General features: G+C 51.4%; 2 protein-coding genes across 4 annotated transcripts; one reads left to right on the forward strand and one right to left on the reverse strand.

The window, feature by feature from the left end:
• The first annotated feature begins 5558 nt into the window (after nucleotides 1–5558).
• Nucleotides 5559–12322, forward strand: Ube2l6 (ubiquitin-conjugating enzyme E2L 6). 3 transcript variants are annotated; one of them, XR_001175564.1, is made up of 5 exons: nucleotides 5559–5640; nucleotides 8112–8207; nucleotides 9815–10001; nucleotides 11582–11803; nucleotides 12018–12322. XR_001175564.1 is itself a non-coding variant. In XM_013029080.1 (5 exons), exons 1-4 carry the CDS (start codon nucleotides 5614–5616, stop codon nucleotides 11731–11733), a joined length of 462 nt encoding a protein of 153 aa, XP_012884534.1. In that variant the 5' UTR covers nucleotides 5559–5613; the 3' UTR covers nucleotides 11734–11738; nucleotides 12018–12322. The 3 variants fall into 3 exon arrangements, 1 of the variants encoding a protein (XP_012884534.1); XR_001175565.1 differs by having other exon boundaries at nucleotides 11582–11791; XM_013029080.1 differs by having other exon boundaries at nucleotides 11582–11738.
• A 602-nt stretch (nucleotides 12323–12924) lies between these two features.
• Nucleotides 12925–19701, reverse strand: Smtnl1 (smoothelin-like 1). The gene is made up of 7 exons (XM_013028966.1): nucleotides 19066–19701; nucleotides 18274–18406; nucleotides 18134–18185; nucleotides 17021–17179; nucleotides 16742–16856; nucleotides 16436–16587; nucleotides 12925–13467 (listed from the first exon to the last, which is right to left on the reverse strand). The coding sequence occupies exons 1-7, from the start codon at nucleotides 19699–19701 to the stop codon at nucleotides 13323–13325; spliced, it is 1392 nt and encodes a 463-aa protein (XP_012884420.1). The 3' UTR covers nucleotides 12925–13322.
• Between the last annotated feature and the right edge of the window lie 1213 nt (nucleotides 19702–20914).

Genomic DNA, 20914 nt, shown 5'->3' on the forward strand with positions numbered 1-20914 from the left:
TGCTTTCAAACTAGCCTAACTATATATAATACATTTTTTGGGGGGGAGTTTGCGGGAGAAAAGGGGAATGGGGCTTGAATTCACGGCATTACATTCTCCCTTGACACGAACTACATTTCCACTTCTGGCTTCTTTTTCCCCCTGGTTAATTGGAGATAAGAGTCTCATAGACTTTTGTGCCTTTACCAAAATCCTCAGATCTCAGCCTCTTCAGTAGCTAGGAATTCAGTCTACTTCAAAGCTTCTTCTCTTCCCCTCACCCCACCCCCTAATAAGATATGGCAGCCTGATTTATTTTATTTTATTTATTTATTTTGGGTCCGGTTGTGGGGCCTGAAGTCTGGGCCTGGGCGCTGTCCCTCAGCTCTTCAGCTCAAGGCTAGCGCTCACTTCCGGCTTTTTTCTTTTTGCTTATGTGGTGCTGAGGAATCGAACCCAGGGCCTCAGGCATACAAAACAAGCGCTCTACCACTGAGCCAACTTCCCAGCCCTGGCTGCCTGATTTTAAAAGACTTTCTTCTTCTTTGGTTGACCTTCCCGATGGTTTGGAAAGCAATCTTTCTTTCTTTTTTTTCTATCTTTCTTTTTCTTTCTTTCTGTCAGTCATGGGTGCTGTCCCTCAGCTCTTCAGCTCAAGGTGAGTGCTCTACTACTTGAGCCACAGCACCACTTCTGGTTTTCTGGTGTTTTACTGGAGGTAAGAGTCTCATGGACTTTCCTGCCTGGGCTGGCTTTGAACTGAGATCTTCAGACCTCAGCCTCCTGAGTAGCTAGGATTATAGGCGTGAGCCACCAGCACCCAGCTATGAGTACATTTCTTGTGGAACATTGTTACCCACTCCTTTGTTTGTCTTCTACTATCCCTTCCCTCAGGCAGCAATATTTCTGAAGGAAGCCAAAAAGTAGTTTCCTTCCAGGCGCCTCTGCAGGGCCCCAGGACTTGTCAAGAGAGGCTGTGGGGTAACTCAGGAACTTCCCGTATCCCCGTGGAGAAGGGCCAAGGCCACTTGAGGAGGAATCATCTCATTCAGGGGAATGTGCTGGCCCAGCTGAGTTGCTTCATCACAGAATGTCCTAAAAGGCACCATGACTGGCGGAATCTTAGTTCCGGCTCCATGAGGAGTTAGATCTCTAGACCTCAGGCTCTTCTTTATTATTTACTTTCTTATGGTGTTCTTTCATATACTGTTATTTACTATCATATGGTTTAATGGACTCCTTTTGTTCACTGGAATACTAAGGACAGGGCACTTGACATCTTCTCTATAAATGGAGAATCAATAACCCTCACCACAAATAGAATGAGTCTGGGCCAACCAAGCCCAGAGCCTAGAGCCCATGGTATTTTCAGGGACCTCAGAAAATTGTTTTAATTTCTTTTAAAATTAAGGGTGTGGGGGAAGAGCCTGACACCAGTGGCTCACAGCCTGTAATCCTAGCTCTCATGGAGTATCAAAGTTCAAAGCCAGCCCAGGCAGGAAAAGTCTGTGGGGCTCTTATTTCCAAGTAATCACTAAAAAATTGGAAGTAGAGGTATGTATGGCTCAAGTAATAGACTGCCAGCCTTGAATGAAAAAGCTAAAGAAGAGTGCCTAGGCCTAGTACCAGCAAACACACACACACACACACACACACACACACACACACACTGAAGAGCTGGGTGTCAGTGGCTCACAACTGTAATCTCTCTACTCAGGAGGCTGAGATTTGACAGTCATGATTCAGCCTGGGCAGGAAAATATGTGAGACTCTTACCTCTGATAAACTACCAAAAGGCCAGAAATGAAGCTGTGACTCAAGTGATACAGTGCTAGCATTGAGCAAAAAAGCTTAGGGACAGTGTCCAGGGCCTGAGTTCAAGCTCCAGAACTGGCACACACACAGACACACATAGACAGATAGACAGACACACATTCAATTAGAAAAGAAAAAATAAATATTCTAATAGTGAGTATAAACTAATGCATATAGTCAGAACTTTTTTTTTTTTTGGTCCATCCTGGGGCTTGAGATCTGGGCCTGGACACTGTCCCTGAGTTCTTCAGCTCAAGGCCAGTGCTCTACCACTTAAGCCACGCACGTCATCTCTTCTGATTTTCTGGTGGATAATTAGAGATAAAAGTCTCAGGGACATTCCTGCCTGGGCTGGCTTTGAACTGCAATCCTCAGATCTCAGCCTCCTGAGTAGCTAGGATTACAGGCGTGAGCCACTGGCGCCTGGCTAGAAATATATTCTTATTGATACTGTCCTAATCATAAAATATTAAGTAAGGAATTTTTAATGGAGGAAGGGACCCATCAAGGACAAAGTACCCATGAAAATCAGAGCACAGCTCTAGAATGCATATGACTATAATAGAAACACAACAAAAACTCGAGTGAATTTTGCCTGCTAAAATCAATAGTTAAACCTCCCCCTCCTTATAAAAAATAGAGATTAGTGTCACAGCTCCACTTCCAGCTTTTTGTGGTTAATTGGAGATAAGAGTCATTCAGACTTTTCTTGCTGAGATGGCTTTGAACAGGATCCTCAGATCTCAGCCTCCTCACTAGTTAGCATTACAGGTGTGAGCCACTGGTGCCCAACATTGGTTATTTTTGAGGTAAGGTCTCCCTTTATGCCGAGGCCATCCTGGGTTGTGATCCTACCTGTGCTTCCTCGTGCTACAGGGGGTAACAGGCGTGCGACATTGCACTCAAGCTTTTGTGCTTCTTTTGCAGCTATGTGTTAACAGTGGGCCCAGCTATTGATCAAGATGGGGTCTCAAGAACTATTATGACTGGCCTCGCCAAGACCTGAAATCTCCTTTTCACTGCTTTCCAAATAACTAGGATTACAGACCTGAGCCACCGTGTCCCACTTGCGCTGTTTATTTTGAGTCAGGGCTTGAACTCAAAGCCTGGGCACTATGTCTCTAAACTATTTTGGTCTAGGCTGGCCCAGCTCTACCATTTGGGCTGTAGCCCCACTTCCTGCTTTTGGTAGTTAATTGGAGATAAGACTCTCACAGATTTTTCTGCTCAGGTTGGTTCTGAATTGTAATCCTGAGATCTCAGCCTCTTGAGTAGCTAGGATTACAGGCATGAGTCACTGGCACCCAGCTTGCACTGGTTATTAGGGTCTTCCTTCCTGCCTGGGTTTGTGCCTAGCTAACAGTTCTGAAACACTGCATACATCTTCCCATCCAGGGAGAATAGTCTCGTGGATTTTTCTGTCCAGACTGCCCTGGTGTCATGATCCTCCCACTCTCAGCCTTCTTCATAGTCTAGGGTGACAGGTGTGGGCCATTGCATACAGCTATGGGTTGAGAAAGAGGTCTGTCTCATCATGAACTTCTCTCTTTTTTTTTTTTTTTTGAGTCCGGTCGTGGGGCTTGAACTCTGGGCCTGGGCGCTATCCCTCAGCTCTTGAGCTCAAGGCTAGTGCTCTACCACTTGAGCCACAGTGCCACTTCCAGCTTTTTTCTTTTTGCTTTATGTGGTGCTGAGGAATCGAACCCAGGGCCTCAGGCATGCAAGGCAAGCGCTCTACCACTGAGCCACCTTCCCAGCCCCTCATCATGAACTTCTCTGTTCAGATTAGCCTCCAACTTCGATCCTCCTGTTTTCAGCCTCCTAAGCAGCTAGAATTACAGGTGTGAGCCCCTGCTGCCCAGATGTTTATATCTTGGATTTATATATTTCAGAGTTTCTCCACTTCTGGGGGCTGGCTCTGCAATACACTTAGGAAGTGGGCTTTCAAGCCCATTACCCATATAGGCAGATGTGAAATAGAACGCTCCCCAGGGCTGGTTCTGACACACAAAGTCTTCCCTGTAGAAGGTCAAGAAAGCCAGGCACCTGGGCCTCCCCACTCTGTGTGGGGTTAGGATCCATCCAGGACTGTGAGTTCACTTTGGAGATGCAAGGAAGGGAGGGAGACCAAGGGGCAAAGACCTGGGCTCCACACTAGCAAGCATTCTGCCTCCTCATGCTGGGCCATCTTGCCTTTGGACATGCTGTTCCCTCTTCTTGAAACATCCTCTCACGCTCAGCTCATGCATCATGTGCTACGTTACTTGGGGATTCTCTGCCTTCCAGAAACCTCTGACCCTCTGTGCATCAGGATCAAGTGGCTTTTCTCCATGTTTCCATGGTACCAGGGGAGTTTCCAAGCCATCATTACACATGCAGAGGCTGAATTCTCTCCCTCTATTTCAAGAGTCTGAGGGCTCCTGGGAGTGAGGGGGGAGGGACAGGACCCTACTTTCTCACCATGGTGTGCTCTAAAGGCAGAGCTTAGATCGCAGTAGGAAATGCTTGTTAATGGACATGGTTGACCACAGATGAGTTCATTAATATCTATGTTAAGGGATTGCAGACAGAAGCTGTTCATTACTGGCAGATTAGAGAGTGTCCAGGTAAAGTGCACTAAACGAAGCAGAGAAGTCATTTGGTTCCCAAACACTGTGAAGTATTGGGTAAGAACTCCAATTCAAAATATACTGATTTGGGCTAAGGGCAGGTGGCTCATGCCTGTAAGCTTAGCTACTCGGGTGGCTAAGAGCTGAGGATCATGGTTTGAAGCCAGTCTAAGCAGGAAAGTCCTGGAGACTCTTCACTCCAATTAACCACCCAAGCTAGAAGTGGAGCTGTGTGGCTCAAGGGGTAGAGTACTAGCCTTGAGCAAAAGCAGCTCAGGGACAGCGCCCAGGGCCCTGAGTTCAAGCCCCAAGACCCGCAAACAAAACAAAACAAAAACCACTTATTTCTGATCTGAAAGGAGGAGGAGGAGAGAAAATTGGATCCTAATGTCATCATTGCATGGAAATTCCTCCCGAGCTGTCCGCACTGGGAGGAAGGAATCTCCGTTCCGGCACAGCTCCTGGCTGTGTATGGAGGTGCGTAGTGGGGCCGCAGGCTGTAATAAAGCGGTGGTAAAATGAACGAATCTCTCGAAATGTTTTACAGCTCGCTATGCAGTAGGCTCACTGAACCCCCAAAAGTTGAGCGAATGGGGTCCAACAGCGCCCTCTTGGGGTGTCCTGCACCAGGCATCCGGTTCCTCCAGGCGATGCTGGACAGCACAAAGGAGCCCCAACCGCTACAGGAGGGGTCCGGGGAATGGGACACGGGGCCCGCCAGCGGCCGGGGGCCTGCCCAGTGGGCCAGGGCATCTGGCTGGAGGAGGGGCCGCTCCGATGGCGGGGTCCCGGAGCTGCGCGCGCACCGCAAGCATCCCAGCTGTGACACCGACCGGAGAGCGCCCAGCGTGGCCACCCGCGGGGACTGAGCTCGGAGGTGCAGACCCCAGCCCGGGACAGGGAACACCCCTCCCCTCCGAGGGACATAGGGATCAGGCCCTCCAAGACCCAGTCACCCCCGACAAAGAGCGCCAGGCCTCAGGGTCTGAGACCCTGGCCTCCAGGCCGCCAGCGCTCCGCCCGAAGGCTGAGTCGGCGCAGGTGCAGCGCGGACGGGGCGTGGCCAAGGGAGGCGTGGTTTAGAGGAAGGCGCCCGGTGTGGGCGTGGTGCAACGCGGAGTGGGCGGAGCACCGGAGGGCGTGGCCTCGGGGGCGTGGCCTGGAGTGCCGTAGTGCCGGGTGGTCGCTGGTGCCCGGTCCTCCGTCCGTGATGACGTCCAGCAAGCGAGTGGCGAAGGTAACCGCGCGTTGCACGACCCCCTTTCTCGGGGCACCCCCTCCGGGGCTGTCGCAGCGCATGTGTGTGTCTGGGCACCCCTGCCCTGTCCTCAGGGGAGGAGGAACGCCCCGAACTGGGGTTTGGGGGTGCAGAGAGGGAGGGGCATAGAGTGAGAGCAGCAGCAGCTCCACCCGCCGCTATGCTAGGGGCAAGAATGACCACAGCCAACCCCCCAAAAAAACTAGTTTCAGTTTCACTTCTGCCCGAAATTTGGGGTGACAGGAGCGGAAGGGCTGGTTCTCTGGTGTCTGCTTGGTGCCCGGCGTTCGGCTCCACCGTATGGGGAGCGGGGTTATGTACCAAGGTACCGGGACAAGGCCTTTATCTTGGAATAGCCTGGGGACCCTCTTCCATCCCCAAATTTGTTATCACTAGAGCCTCCTCCCCGCTTCTGGAAGAAGGGGGGCTGTGTGTGGGGAGCCTGGGAGTAAGATGCCTTGGGGTTTTTTTCTTTTTGTTTTAGAAACTGTGTAGGGCAAGGCCCGGAAGGCTTCCTGCAGTCGGTGACTTGCATTCCTTATCTACGTTGAATGAATGCTTACTTCAAGGTGGCCCTTTTGCCAGGAGATGTGTGTGTGTGTGTGTGTGTGTGTTGGAGGTGTGGGGGGGGGGGGACAGAGATAGACAAAAATGGAAGTCCCGATCGGGCTTTCATTCCTATGGGGGCAGGATTTGAAATAAGATCTGGGAAGGTGGAGGTGGCCATTTGCCCCCAGGAAGTGGGAAGACCCAGGGTGTTTGGAAGACGAGGAGGTGTAGCCGGCAGGATCAGAGATGGATTGGGGAGGGAGACAATCCTCCTGAGATGGAGCTGGTACCCCTGCTTGCCCCCACCAGGCTTTGAGTCTCAAAAGTGTTTCTTGAATCTGCACAACGGAGAAGGGGGGGGGGGAGAATGCAGCTATTTGCCTCTGAAAAGGAAGGGAGAGGGGCGGGCTGAGATGTTCCCTGAGGCCCAGCTCAGAACTGAAATCTGGAGGCTGGGGCAACATTGGTGCAGAAGGTCTTTTCCTAGCATGTGAAAAAGAGAAGGGACTGGCGATCATTGCTTTGGCACCTTTAAGTGTCGGGCAGTTTACATGAGCGATTTCCTCTAGTTCTCACCACCACCTGGTGAGATAAGTATCTCCCATTTTACAGATGAGGAAGTTGAGGCTCTGAGAGAACTCAGCCGACTAGGGGCAGCCAGTAAGGCGTCAGTCAGCTGGGATCTGAGCTCAGTCTCTTTCATTTTCCATTTCTCTAGGTCAGGTGACTTCCTAGCAGCCTTGGGAAGGAGCTCCATCCCGGTTTCTGTTTCTACATCCCCAGACCTTGCGAAAGTTTTGGCAGAAATTAGAGGAGAAAGAATACCAAGTGCTCCCAGTTCTAATAAAGAGTCCGTTCAGATTATCTTCATTAAGCCCTGGGCTTCATTCTTGCCAGAGCCACAACAATACTAATATTGAAACCAGGACTTCCAGTAGCAGACACCACCAGCTTAGGGAGGCAGAAATAGCAGGGTTCATGGACTAGGGGCAGAAGGCAATAGAAACAGTTTGTGGTGAGCAGAGTTGGAATCCAGGCTGGGAGATAGAGGAGGTGTGGGGGGTTTATATGTTGGGGAAGAAGAAGAAAGTTCAGGTGGCCCACATTGTAAAGGGCCCCTCCTCAAATACAACTACAGACAGAGTTAGGAAACTTTCTGTCTTTGTTTACACAGAGGTTTTCCACCTCATCAATCTGACATTTGGGGCCAGAAAATTTGGTTGTGTGCCCATTCTGGGGCTTGAATTCAGGGCCTCTCTGGGCATTGTTCCTTAGCTTTTTTTTTTTTTTTTTTTCTCAAGGCGGGTCCTCTACCACTTGCCACAGCTCTACTTCTGGCTTTTTGAGGGTTAGAGATAAGAGTCTCAGGGACTTTCCTGCTTGGGTTGTTTTTGAACTGAGATCTTCAGATCTCTTCTGAGTTGCTAGGATTACAGGCATGAGCCACTGGTGCTCTTCTGGTCAGTTACCTTTAAGCCATACTACTTGTGGTGGGTTCACATCTTGGAGCATCACGATGCACCATAGTATATCAAAGGCCCTGGGAGGGCCAGAGATGAAGTTCAGGGGTAGAGCACTTGCATAGTGTGCCGGTTCCATCTCTAACACTGAAAGACGGAATGAAGTAAATGAATGAGTCAATAAATAAATACCACAAACCTCTGGGAAGTCCTGCAGTGAAGAAAGCCGGTTTTTCTTCTCAAATGCTCTTGCCCATGGAACCCTTTTCCTGTAATCACTGAGAACCTATCTGAGCTCACCTTGGTGCCTCTTTGCTTCTATCCACTCTGAAGAACCCATCTCACTGTGTGTATGTCTGTGAAGGCCCTCTGCGCTCCTTCCCCAGCAAGCATCCACCCATGACTACATCACCCCCTCACCATCTATTGTGCCCCCTACAGGAGCTGGAGGATCTTCAGGAGGCGCTTCCCCCGTATCTCCGACACCTGTCCTGCGATGATGCCAATGTCCTGGTGTGGCATGCGCTCCTCTTGCCCGTGAGTGTCCTTGGGGGATTGTGGCTTGGGGAGAATTAGGAACTAGGCAAGAATTTCCTCTGCCTTAGCCCTTTCACCGGAGCTTGGTGGTGGTGGAGAAAAAAACAGGCATGATGATGGGCTCCCTCAGTGCTATGCTGCTGTAGGCAGAGTGCTGTGCTCCCAGAGTGCTCCCATAGGCAGAGTGGTGTGCTCTCAGAGTCTCCCATGGGCAGAGTGCTGTGCTCCCAGAGTGCTCCCATAGGCAGAGTGCTGTGCTCCCAGAGTGCTCCCATGGGCAGAGTGCTGTGCTCCCAGAGTGCTCCCATAGGCAGAGTGCTGTGCTCCCATAGGCAGAGTGCTGTGCTCCCATAGGCAGAGTGCTGTGCTCACAGAGTGCTCCCATAGGCAGAGTGATGTGCTCACAGAGTGCTCCCATAGGCAGAGTGCTGTGCTCCCAGAGTGCTCCCATGGGCAGAGTGATGTGCTCACAGAGTGCTCCCATAGGCAGAGTGATGTGCTCCCAGAGTGCTCCCATAGGCAGAGTGATGTGCCTATGGGGAAGGGGAGGCACAGGAAGATCACTTGAGTCCAGGAGGAGGAGGGTAAGCTGAGAACATAGCGAGACCCTCTTTGATAAAGCTTTCTTTGACTTTTGCTAAGAGTAGGACTGAGGCTGGGAAGGTGGCTCAGTGGTAGAGTACTTGCATGCATGAGGCCCTGGGTTAGGTTCTTCAGCACCACAGAAACAGAAAACTGGAAGTGGTGCTGTGGCTCAAGTAGTAGAGTGCTTGACTTGAGCTGAAGAGCTGAGGGACAGCGCCCAGGCCCAGAGTTCAAGCCCCATGACTGGAAAAAGAAAGAAAGAGTAGGCCTAAACTTCCAATTCCCAGAGTTGGTTGAATCTATCCCCTAAACCTGAAATACATTTCATTTTATCTTATTTGACAAAATTAGTGTGACATAGGATAATACAGATAATTTATTTCCACTGCTGTCATTTCCTCCCCTCTATTCACTGCTGTTTTTTGTTCATTTGTTTTTGTTGGTTGCAGGGCTTGAACTCAGGGCCTGGGCACTGTCCCTGAACCTCTTTCTGCTCAAGGCTATCACTCTGCCACATGAGCCACAACACCACTTCCATTTTTTGAGTGGTTAATTGGAGATAAGAGTCTCACGGGGACTTTTCTGCCTGGGCTGACTTCGAACCACAGTCCTCAGATCTCAGCCTCCTGAGTAGCTAGGATTTCAGGCGTGAGCCACCTGCATCAAGTTAATTTCATTCTTTTTCAAAGGCTAATACTCCATTATTCACATATACATACCAGAACAAAACAAGATAGTCTGTCCTCCTCCTGCCATAATTTCAGAAAGACTTTAGGGCTGAGATGATCCTAAGAGCTCATCTAGTCCAATTTAACCCTTCCACTAACCCCTGCCCCACTGCCCAATGCATGTGGGTGCCCCCCTTTTCCCAGCCTTTGATCTTCTTGGGAATCGAGCCATGGAGGCCTGGGACCCTGTGGCAGGCAGGGGCAGGAAGGCCAGACCAAAGCTCTGGAAGAAAGATGACTTTCCAGAGCAACTGTGCCTCAGGACAGAGCTCAACCATGTCTCTCTCCTCACAGGACCAACCTCCCTACCACCTCAGGGCCTTCCGTCTGCGCATCGACTTCCCCAGGGAGTATCCGCTGAAGCCCCCCACCATCAAGTTCACCACCAAGATCTACCACCCCAACGTGGACGAGAATGGGCAGGTTTGCCTGCCCCTCATCAGCACTGTGAACTGGAAGCCTCACACCAAGATCTGCCAAGGTGGGGGCCTGGCCTTGCCTGGAGCAGGGACAGATGCTAGGTGGGGTTCCTGGATGGGAGTGGGGTTAGTGGACCTATAGGATATAACAGAGAGGAGATTAAAAGGTGAGTCTTAGTGAAAGCTACTGGTGCATCGAAGCCATGCTCCCTGAGCTCCTGGATGGGCGATCTGCTCCTGCCTCTGTCCCTGCATCTGGACAGATGTGACAGAAGAACATAGGCAGGCTTCGTGGGAGAGAGAGGCAGCAGCCTGGCTTCAGAGGGAAAGGCCTGGGAGCAGAGGGCTGGCTCCAAGGGTGATGCTATCTTCAGCTCTGTGGAATAGATGAGGACACTGAGACCTGGGGAGATGATGAAGCGATCGTTTAGTTCCACAGCTATTCAGGGGCGGAGCTTGGCCGATTCCACAGCTGTGCTCTGTCTGTACAGGTTAGTAGTGCTGTTCAGTCTTTTGGGAAGAAGAGTTCCCAAAAGAGTCAAATGTGGTAGTATATGCCTGTGATCTCAGCTCTTGGGAGGCTAACCTGGAGTATCCTGAATTCAAGGCTAGCCTGGGATATATAGTGAGATACTGTGTCCAGGAAAATGTTATTTACAATATTAATATGCCATGGAAAACCATACTGGTTCTTGTAGAACTGGAGATGAGGCCTGAAAAACCCACCTGTAAGCTGGCCACCGCTAATGGTTCATGCCTATAACCTTGGCTACTCAGGAGGCTGAGATCTAAGGATTATGGTTCAAAGCTAGCCTGGGATAGGAAAGTAGTTTATGAGTCTCCATCTCCAAAATATCATCAAAAAGCCTGCCCGGGGGGCTGGGAAGGTGGCTCAGTGGTAGAGCACTTGCCTTGCATGCCTGAGGTCATGGGTTCGATTCCTTAGCATCACATAAGCAAAAAGAAAAAAGCCAGAAGTGGCGCTGTGGCTCAAGTGTTAGAGCGCTAGCCTTGAGCTGAAGAGCTGAGGGACAGTGCAGTGCCCAGGCCCAGAGTTCAGGCCCCAACCAGACCCCCCCCCAAAAAAAAAAAGCCTGCCCGGGCTGGGTGCCCATGGCTCAAGCCTGTAATCCTAGCTACTCAGGAGGCTGAGATCTGAGGATTGTGGTTTGACGCTAGTCTGGGAAGGAAACTCCATGAGATTCTTATCTCCAATTAAATACCAAAAAAGGCAGAAGTGGAACCATGGCTCAGGTGATAGAGTGTTAGACTTGAGAAAAAAAAAAAAAAAAACCTTAGGGATAGTACCCAGGCCCTGAGTTCATGCCCCAGGACTGGCACAAAAGAAACAACTCAAGTGGTCCTTGAGTATGTTCAAGGACCAGTACCAGTAAAACAAACAAACAAACAAAAAGCCTCTCTGAAGCATAAGGACAGTTGTTTCAGTTGAGCTTCTGGGTCTCAGCACAAGGTCCTGATTTGGTTACAGAGTCATCCTAGGAAAGGCATGAATCCTGTGGAGGTCCCTGGAAGAGTGGGAGAGTGTGGGGAGCTGGGAATGGGGAGTAGGGATGGGCAGCCCTCCCCCCCCCCCCCCCCCGCCTGCTTTGTCCTCACGTCCTGCTCTGTCCTCTGTCCCCAGTCTTGGAGACCCTCAACGTGCTGGTGAACAATCCAGACCTGAGGGAGCCTGTGAGGATAGAACTCGCTGACCTGCTGGCTCAGAGCCCTGAGGTGTTCAAGAGGAAGGCTGAGGAGTTCACCCTCCAATTCGGAGAGAGCCGGCCCTCCTGATTCTGGTGCTGAGCCGCTCTGTCCTGCCTCCTCTGCCTGGTGGATGGTATGATGTTCTGTGAGGACTGGGGTCAGCGCTCCTTGGTGGCCCATTCACAGTCTCCCCTGGGCTACCTGGCCATGGGGTGTGGGAGGGTCTACAGGCTTGGGTGTGGCTGTGCTCCTTCCCCAGGTCACCTGACCACTGGTATGCCCTGCCTACTCCCACAGCCATGGGAGTTTAGTTTGTAGAACAGCAGGCCAGATATACTTGGAAGAAACCAGAATCTCCCTCTCCCCACTAGGGTCCAGAGACAGAAGAGGGGGATGTGGGCAGGATGCAGGACACATGGAAATCACCGTAATTCCCAGGCGGGCACAGATTCAGGATCTAAACCTTTTCTTTTTCACATGGATCACAAGACAATTCTGACTCCAGTCCTGGCGACTTGCTGTGCCCTCTGGCTTCTGGTCCAGGGGGGTGAGGGTTTCATGCACTTGCCTGTTCTTGAAAGCCAGAGATGAATTCTGGACATCGGCGGAGTCTTTGTTGATGATGGGCTGGGAATTCCACAGCCAGCTAACAAAACGTGTGATCTTGACTCTCAGTATATTCTATGCCCAGCAGAAGACTAAATTGTCTGTGAGCAGACGGCCCTTGGAAAGGTCCCCCACAGTAACATCCCCACTTTACAGATGAGGTGCTGAGTACATCAGTGGGCGTCCGTGTCCACTCTGACACTTGGCATAGTCCTCCACAGCCTTTTGGTCATCTGTATGTTATAGTTTATCATGAATTGCTTTTATCAACCACCAGATAAGGTGGTAGACAAAGCAAGGCTGGATCGTTAGCAGGAAATTATAACCCATCAGGGCTTTATAATGATGGGCAAGGGAATGAGAAAAACAAGCCAAACTACAGCCAGACCTGGATAGGAGTTCACTGAATGTTCTGGTAGCTCCTGGAAGTCACTGGAAAACTTCTAGCTTGACAGAGACAAAAGGTGGGGCAGAGCTGGGCACTGATGGCTCAGGCCTGTAATCTCAGCTACTCAGGAGGCTGAGATCTGAGGATCCTGGTTTGAAGCCAGCCCACCCAGGAACGTTTGTGAGACTCTTATCTCCAATTAACCAACCAAAAGCCAGAAGTGGAGCTGTGGCTCAAGTGACAGAGGGCTAGTAGCCTCGAGTGGAAAAGCTCAGGGACAGTGCCAAGGCCCTGAGGTTCAGCCACAGGAACGGCACCAAACCAAGCCAGCAAACAAACAAAAAACTACCTCACTCAGAATCTTCTTCCCTGTCCTGGGGTCCCCCCCCCCACCAGAGGCAGTGTGACTTGAGTGTGAGTACATGGATTGAAATGTAGGCTCCACTTTGATCTTTGGCCACCACCTATTGATCACTGTGTGTCATGGTGGGGATAGCACTGTGAAGTGACACAAGGGTTTACAAAACTACTTTTAATGCCACTGAAGCTGGTGCCACCTGTCCCCTCCCGCAACCTGGCTCTGCTGCTGCATGGAACAGAAGCCAGCCCAGGGCCACTGCTCTCTGCTGGGCTCTGTCCGCCTCTGCATTCCCCCCTCCCACCCCCGCCCCGACCAGTCAGCTCACTTCTTCTTGGTCTTCACCAGCCCTTTCTGCACGAGGCTGCGGTATAGCTCCTGGATGTAGGTATAGACGCACTTGGAGTCGGGCACTGCTAGCCTGACCATGTCATCCACTTCCAGCAGTTGGGCACAGTCAGCTAGTTTCCTGAGGGGTGGGGTGGGGTGGGAGACAGAGGGCCAAAAGTGAAGGATGGGGGAGCCAAGGAAGTGGACGGCGACAGCCCAGCATGGATCAAGCCCACGGAGTCTTGTATGTTGGAGCAGGGAGATCACCCAGCCAACCATCCCACTGCACAGAGGAGATAAACGAGGCCCTGGCAGGGTTAAGACTCAGCCCATCTGATTCCAAAGCTGGCTTTTTATGGCTTCATATGACATCACAGGAATCATGGAAGAGGGGACTCTGGTCTTTGTTCTGTAAAATCTCTTCCTTGTGTGTGGATGTGTTGTACATATGTGCACACACACACACACACATACACACACATCTCCATCTGTCCCCTAGAACCAGGAGCTACTGCTAGGCCAGTCCTCTCAGGAAAAACTAAAAAAAAAAAAAAAGGATGCTAGCCACTGGCTAGGATGTAATCCTAACCACTCAGGAGGCTGAGATCTGAGGGTCGCAGTTAAATGCCAACTAGGGTAGGAAGGTCTGTGAAACACTTATCTCCAATTAACCATCCAAACAGTGAGAAGTTGACCTGTGGCTCAAGTGCTAGAGTGCTAGCCTTGAGCACAAAAGGTCAGAGACAGCACCCAGGCCCTGAGTTCAAGCCCCAGGACTAGCCCTGTGCATTTATCAAGAGCCTAATGTGTGTCAGGCACTCTTCTAGGCTGTGAGAATTCAGTAGGGGGAAAAGCCAAAACTTCCTGCCTCTCACACCACCAGCATTTTCAAGGCAGGAGATGGACAGAGATCTAACGACTAAAGTACCTGGCACATCAGATGGCGAGAGGGCAGGGCTGGGTGACAGGCTGTGTCCTGTGTTGGACTGTGGATCTGGTACTTTTCAGTTGGGTGCTGGAGGCCTCAAAGACAGATGTGCCCATCTGGGGAAAAGATTCCAGACCCAGGGAACCAGCAAAGGCCCTGGGGCAGGACTGCTTGCTGTGTTTGAGGATCTGCATGGAAGTTAGCAAGTCCTCTTTTCTAACTCTCTGCTGTCCTTGGAGGCCATTAGATAACTCCAGGCTTTGCAGAGCCCTACAGACTGAGCTCATCATCCCTGGGGCCTTAGTCCCCTGTGTCAGGGCTTTATGAGGTTTTGCACAGTCTCTTGCATTCCTCTGTGGCTCTAACATGCAGAAGAGGAACAGAGCTTAAGGTCATAGTGAGTGACAACCCCAGACCTATTCAATGTCTCTGGCACCTTGCTGGGCGGCTGGGTCTCTGCAGTCACAGGCTGCCAAAGCCAGCCAGGGGTGCTAGCAGGAGGAGGAAAAAGGGCCCCAGTGGAAATCTGCTTATGGGGCTGGGACAGCTGGGCTGCAATCCAAGCAGCTGGCCTGGGAGCTGGGGGGGGCAGGGCATGGATTGGAGGGTTTCAAAGAATGGGACTGGTGGAGCAAGAGCTTCTTAGAGGCCGGGAGAGGCAAGGCCTTCACTCCCATGGGGCTCGGGTAGCAGAAAGGTCACCCAGCAGTGTGGCTGGTGGCGCCCATTGGGACGCTGGCATTAGCTGTTCTCTCCTTGTTCTAGGACTCCACAGGAATCAAGGACAAGGCAGACCAAGGCATCTGGATGAGGTGATCGAGAGTGGAGACCCTTTTCTCTTTACACTTAATCTTCCCACCAAATCCTATGATAAGAAGCTTCTAGAAGAGCCCCAGAGTTAGGCAGGAGTCAGGGTCCAAATCCAGCTACTCAGCCTTAATTCTCTACCCTCCATCTTTACATGGCCCGTCTGCCTCCTCTCCCTTTGCTGCCCAATGCCCCTGCCAACCTGGGGCCATCCTCTGGTTAGTCATCCACCTTCCTTTGGCTCCAGCTGGCTTGGAACCAGAGGCCAGGCAGCTGCAGAAGGGCAGTAGCCTGTGTCCTACAGGCTGGGGACAAGCCCTCAAGAAGGTTTGGACTCCCAGGAGTCAAAGCCCTCACATCCCCATGTCTCCAGCAGGTGGCTCAGAGCCTCTGCCGGTTCTCCATGTTGGAAAATACTGGTGCTCCTGGTCTGAGCTCCTGGTGGGTGGAGATGGAGGCCCCAGGCTGGTTTTGGCGACAGAGTCTCTCTGTCATTACCATGGGGAATCCCTCTCTGTTGGAACTCAAAACCTTCAGCCTTAGACTCATAAATGCTTGGGTTGCAGATGTGTGCTGCCCATTCAGTCCAGATAGCTATGTCTTTGCTTTGGCTCCTTCCCCGGGCCTTACTCTTCCTCATTTTGTCTTTTCTCCAGCTGTGACACCACCCGACATGTATGAGCCTCGGCAATAACTCCTCTCTAGGTTCCAAAGTAAATAATGATGATCCTAACAATTACGCTATCGTTTATTAGCATATAGCCACATAGCTCCTGCTCAGCTGTTTTGCTCATGGCTGATGATTTATCACTTGAGCCATGCCTCCTCTCCTGGCTTTTTGCTGGTCTCTCAGATTTGTTGTTCCTGAACCTTGATCTTCAGATCTCAACCTCTTGAGTAGGTAAGATTTTAGGCACTAGCCACTGGCGTCCAGCCTGAGTTTTCTTTATGGTACCTATTATCACCCGGCCTTCTATTTCGCCTTTATGTGTACATTTATGACCTGTCCATTTATAGTATATGATGACCCATGAGTGAGCAGGACTTTTTTTTTGGTCTGGTTAACCTACTGTGGAATCCTCAGAACCTAAAACAGAACCTGTGATCAAACTTAAAAACAAAAAAATCTCTGTTGAGGCCAGTAGAGCACTTGCTTAGCATGCACGAGGCCCTGGTTTAGTCCTTAATACTGCCTCTCTCTCTCCCTCTCTCTCTGTCTCTCTCTCTCACATACACACCATAACACAACACACACTAATTGTTGGATACATAACATCTGGAACCCACTGTCCAATCCCTGAGCCTCCAGCCCCACCTTAGGCAGCCTGGGCACCCAGCCTGCTCAGCGGTCACGGGGCCGAGGCTCACTTACTCTGCGGTGGAGAAGGCCAGGGTAAAGTTGTGCCTGCGCTTCGTGGGGTCCAGTGCCGCGTAGTCAAAGGCATCAGGGAAGAACTTGTGAATGAGGGCACAGAAGGCCATGCCGCTGCTCCAGCTGGAGGAGAAGTTCTGGATGTCTACGTGCTGCGGTGTGCGGGGGAATTGAGAGGCCTTGGTGAACCTGGGCCAGAGAGCCTGGACTTTTTGCTCTTCCCACGCTCCCAGTCTTTGAGATCTGCCCCACCCACCTTGGGGAAGGGTCCCCTGCACTACTTGGGTGTCCCTGCCCTGTGCCCACCTCGTAGTTTCTCGTCATGGCTCGACACCACTCCAAGAGCATGTTCTTGACCCCGCCAATGGCTGCCCCTGCTGCCTTCGTGTTCCGGAACAGGGCAGTGGGGCCTGAGGCTGCCCTGTGAAGGGGGGGAGGGGTACACAGGTCAGACCAGAGAAGCTGGAGACCACAGAGGACTCTATGGTGGGGCGGGGGTGGCTGCCCACAGTTGTCAGTCAGTGGCCCTCAGGCCTCACGCCCTAGACCCTGGGGAAAGCCCAGCTCTCCTGGTGTGCATCCTACCCGCCAAACTTGTCCACGATGGCTTTGCGATTCTGTGCACGAGGCCCCCGGGGCCGCGCCGGAGCGGACACCCGGCGCTCTGGGGCCCTTTCCTTCTTCTTCTCCTCAGAGGGAGGGGACTCTGTGGGGCTCTGAGGCACATCGCTGGGTGAAGACTCGCTACATGGAGAGACAGAAGGTTGAGAGGGGCTGGGACCACCTTCACAGGATGCAGGGAGGGGGCGGTGGGGTAACTGGGTGGAGATCACAGGGGCACATGCAATTGTGGCATTTCTGTGTGGCACTGTGTTTGTTTTGGTGAGGGCACGTGGGCAGAACGAAGGCATGCTTGAGGGCTGACAGACTTGGGATCACACTGTTACATCACATCTCTAAGCCTCGGCTTTCCTTGTCTGTAAAATGGGGACCAGGCTGTCTACCGAGCAAGGCGATTGTAAGGCCTGTAGCAGGTGGGGGGTGAAGCCCCTGGGTGTGCTTGCCACACATCTGTGTGAATGCCCAGTGAACACACACGAGGGCCCTGAGAACGGGACGAGGAGTGGCTTTCAGCTTGTGTAATGACCGGATGGTGATGGCGAGAGCCAAAGGCTGGCCATCCAGCACCTGCCATGGTCCAGGCACTCTGCTACAGGGCTGCACACTCACTATGCAGTTTGAGCCTCCCGGTAACCCTGTGGGCTAGACACAATCCCCTGGCCCACTCCACAGATCAGAGGACGCTGAGTGTTGGGCTGAGGTCATGCCGCTGCTAAGCAGCAGAGCGGTTGTGCAAACTCTGGCTTTCTGATGGTGCTGTGTGGATGATCCGACACTGTGGAGACGCAGTGGGCTAGCTGCAAATTGAGGCGCACTGGAGACAAGTCGGGGATGCTGAGGAGAACCCCAGCTGTGGAGTGGGAGATGGACCAGGTATCCCCATGCTCCCTCACTGCTTTGTTTTCCTGAACTCTGCCCTGGGATAGAAGGAGGAGGGCCAAGAATCTTGGGATATCTTGAAACCTGGGGCTGGGGAGGCCCAGACAGAGACGACGGCGGTAGATTGTGAAGGGTACGGGGAGTGGGGTGTGCGTGCGTAAGTGGCGGTGGAGCTGGAACCCTGGAGCATGGCATTACCTGGCTGAAGGACTGGTCTCTCCGGAAGCTGAGAAGTCTGGACCCACCCCATCTGGAGGAAAAGAACAGGGAGAAGGGAAGCTGGAACCATCAGTGACCTTTCCAGACCGTATCTTTTGGGCTCTTCGGCTCTCACTCACCGGGGCTAAGGCCGTGGCCCTCTGCAGTGGGGCTCTCAGGCCACTCCTCTGGAGAGCTGGGAGTTTCCACTGCTCCCTCCTCTGACTCTCTCTCCGTGTCTTGCGCCTGTTCTTCAGAGATGCCTCCTGGCTCCTGAAACGAACAGGTCTGTGTGGGTTCAATAGCCTCACAAGCACTGGCCTAAGGTTTTGTGAGGGCATCGGAAAGATCTGGAAGGCAGCCTGGAGCCACAGTGCTGTATACCCAGTGGCACCACCCCTTGGTGTCAGTGGGAAGAAGACTGAACTTTTGCTGAGGTGTTATGCTTTGAAGTGTTTCTCCATAAAGGCTTGTGAGTGAAAGAGTTGGTCCCCAGCTCATGGTATTGTTGGCTGTGAAAGTGCCATGGATTAATGGATTAATCCACTGATGAATTCATAGATGAATAGGCTATCAGGAGGTAGGGCCTTAGCTGGAGGAAGTAAGTAACTGCCTTTGAAGGGTAAATCTTGTCCCTGGCTCCTTCCTGTTTATTTCCTGGCCACCATGAGATGAACAGCTCTCCTCCAACATGCCCTTCCACCAGGATGATTCCGCCTGGCCACAGGCCTAAAAGCATTTGAGATGGCTTGACCATGGATTGAAACCTTCCCAACTGTCAGCCCAAATAAACCTCTCCGCCTTTACATTGATTTGCTCAGCTATTTTGTCACAATGATGGAAAAACCAATACAGACCAAGTAAATAACACCAGGAGGGCTTGCTTCCTAAGGAAGAGAATATTCCAGAATCTCTTTTTCGGCCTCACTCACCACCAACTCCTTTGTATCACTTTCATTCTCCTCTTTTCCATCAGCCTCTTGGGGCTCAGCCTTGGCCTCATCTTTCACGTCGTCCTGCTCCTGAGATTCAGTGTTGGCCCCTTTGTCTGCAGCCTCCTCCCCAACAGCCTCCCCGAGTTCATGCTTGTCTCCGTCATTCGCATCAGCTTTCTCCACAGATTGGGGCTCGGCCCCCTTTTCATCAGCCTTCTGCTTCTCAAAGACCAGTGTGGCCTGCTCATTTTGCTCAGCCTCCTTGGATTCAGGTTCGGACTCTTCCTTCCTGTCAGTCACCTCTTCAGAAGCCACTGTAGCCTCTTCCTTTCTACCATCCTCCTTTACAAGTTCAGCCTGGGCTCCTTCATTCCCACCATTCTCCTTGTGGGATTCCACCTTGACCTCAGGTAACCCATTTGCTTCCCCCTGGAATTCTGCTGAAACACCCTCCTCAGCTGATGCTTGTTCTTGCATGTCTGCCCCTTCTGGAGGCCCCTCTTTGGCGTTCATCCCAGCTGTGTCTTTAGTTTCTTCCTCTACAGACACTCCACTTCCTGGTGTCTCAGGCTCCTCTGTGGTTGGGGAGACAGTGGTCCCATCCTCAGAGGGCTTCCCTTCCTTCGGATCCATTTCTGGAAAGAGAAGACAAGTGAACCTGGTTATGATCCATTCTGGAATGAGGCAAGGTCCTCATCCTCTGAGAGCCTTGGCCTTGGAGCCAGAATATCCACTACTTGGGTCTGACACCCACACATGTCCCTATGGTGACCTTTTACATGAAGGGTAAAGTGTAGCTTCCCCAAAGGTGGGGAGGTTGGGCTATGTCAACATGATGTTGGATGGTGTTCATCTAATGCTCTCTCTGTAAGGTATGGCATTGGCTTTAAAGGCCATTGACTCACATCACACATGCCTCTTTTCTATTACTATTGGTTGCTGCTGCTGCTGCTACTACTACTATTATTTTGATGCCAAGGATGGAACACAGGGCCTCACACATGCTAGGCAAGCACCCTGCCACTGAGCTGGCTTCCCCAGCTCCCCGTGGAATACCTTTGCAATGATTTTGCCTATTTTTTTTTTGTTAGTTGTGAGACTTGAACTCTGGGCCTGGGCACTGTCCCTGAGCTCTTCAGCTCAAGGCTAGTGCTCTACCACTTGAGCCACAGCGTCACTTCCGGTTTTCTGGTGGTTTATTGGAGATAAAGAGTCTCATGGACTTTCCTGCCCAGGCTGGCTTTGAACCATGATCCTCAGCCTCCTGAGTAGCTAGGATGACCGGTGTGAGCTACTGGCACCTGGTCGATTTTGCCTATTTTTGATGAAGCCAGTGAGGTGGTCACAGTTGGATTCTAGCATCCTGGTAGGCCTGTGGAAAGATGGCTACTTGCCCCCCTAGAACTCAAGGCAGGTAGGAATATGTTTCCAGCATATGCATTTTTATGATAACTGACTATTTCTGGCAAGTGATATTGAGCTTGCTTCCAATAGTGATATACATATGTCTTAAAAAAATTATAAGTGGGGCTGGGATATAGCTCAGTGGCCAAGCACTTGCCTATCACGTGCAACATTCTGAGCTTAATCACCAGTACCAGAAAAGACAAAAAAATTATTGAGGGGTTGGGGACTTGACTCAGTGGAAGAGCACTTGCCTCATAAGTATAAGGACTTGAGTTCAGTCCTCAACAACAAGAAACAATTCAAATAAAAAGAAATGAATTTTAGAATAAGTTAATTCAAAAGAAGGCATTTACCAAGTTAAGAGTTTAGCTATTGATGTAGCTAAATCACAGAGGTGGTGTTACAAACCTAAAATTTCGGACCCCAGTTGGTCTCTGAA

The sequence above is a fragment of the Dipodomys ordii genome, unplaced genomic scaffold, assembly GCF_000151885.1.
Source record: "Dipodomys ordii isolate 6190 unplaced genomic scaffold, Dord_2.0 Scaffold117, whole genome shotgun sequence".
Classification (NCBI taxonomy): Eukaryota; Metazoa; Chordata; class Mammalia; order Rodentia; family Heteromyidae; genus Dipodomys; species Dipodomys ordii.

Excerpts from the sequence above, each read along its gene's own strand:
- Smtnl1 (XM_013028966.1), bottom strand. The coding sequence starts at position 19,701 with ATGGATCCGAAGGAAGGGAAGCCCTCTGAGGATGGGACCACTGTCTCC. Across the intron at positions 18,407-19,065 it reads GTGATACAAAGGAGTTGGTG|GAGCCAGGAGGCATCTCTGA; the intron begins GTGAGTGAGGCC and ends TGTTCGTTTCAG. Across the intron at positions 18,186-18,273 it reads GGGCCACGGCCTTAGCCCCG|ATGGGGTGGGTCCAGACTTC; the intron begins GTGAGTGAGAGC and ends CTTTTCCTCCAG.
- Ube2l6 (XM_013029080.1), top strand. The coding sequence starts at position 5,614 with ATGACGTCCAGCAAGCGAGTGGCGAAG. Across the intron at positions 5,641-8,111 it reads CCAGCAAGCGAGTGGCGAAG|GAGCTGGAGGATCTTCAGGA; the intron begins GTAACCGCGCGT and ends TGCCCCCTACAG. Across the intron at positions 8,208-9,814 it reads GGCATGCGCTCCTCTTGCCC|GACCAACCTCCCTACCACCT; the intron begins GTGAGTGTCCTT and ends CTCTCCTCACAG.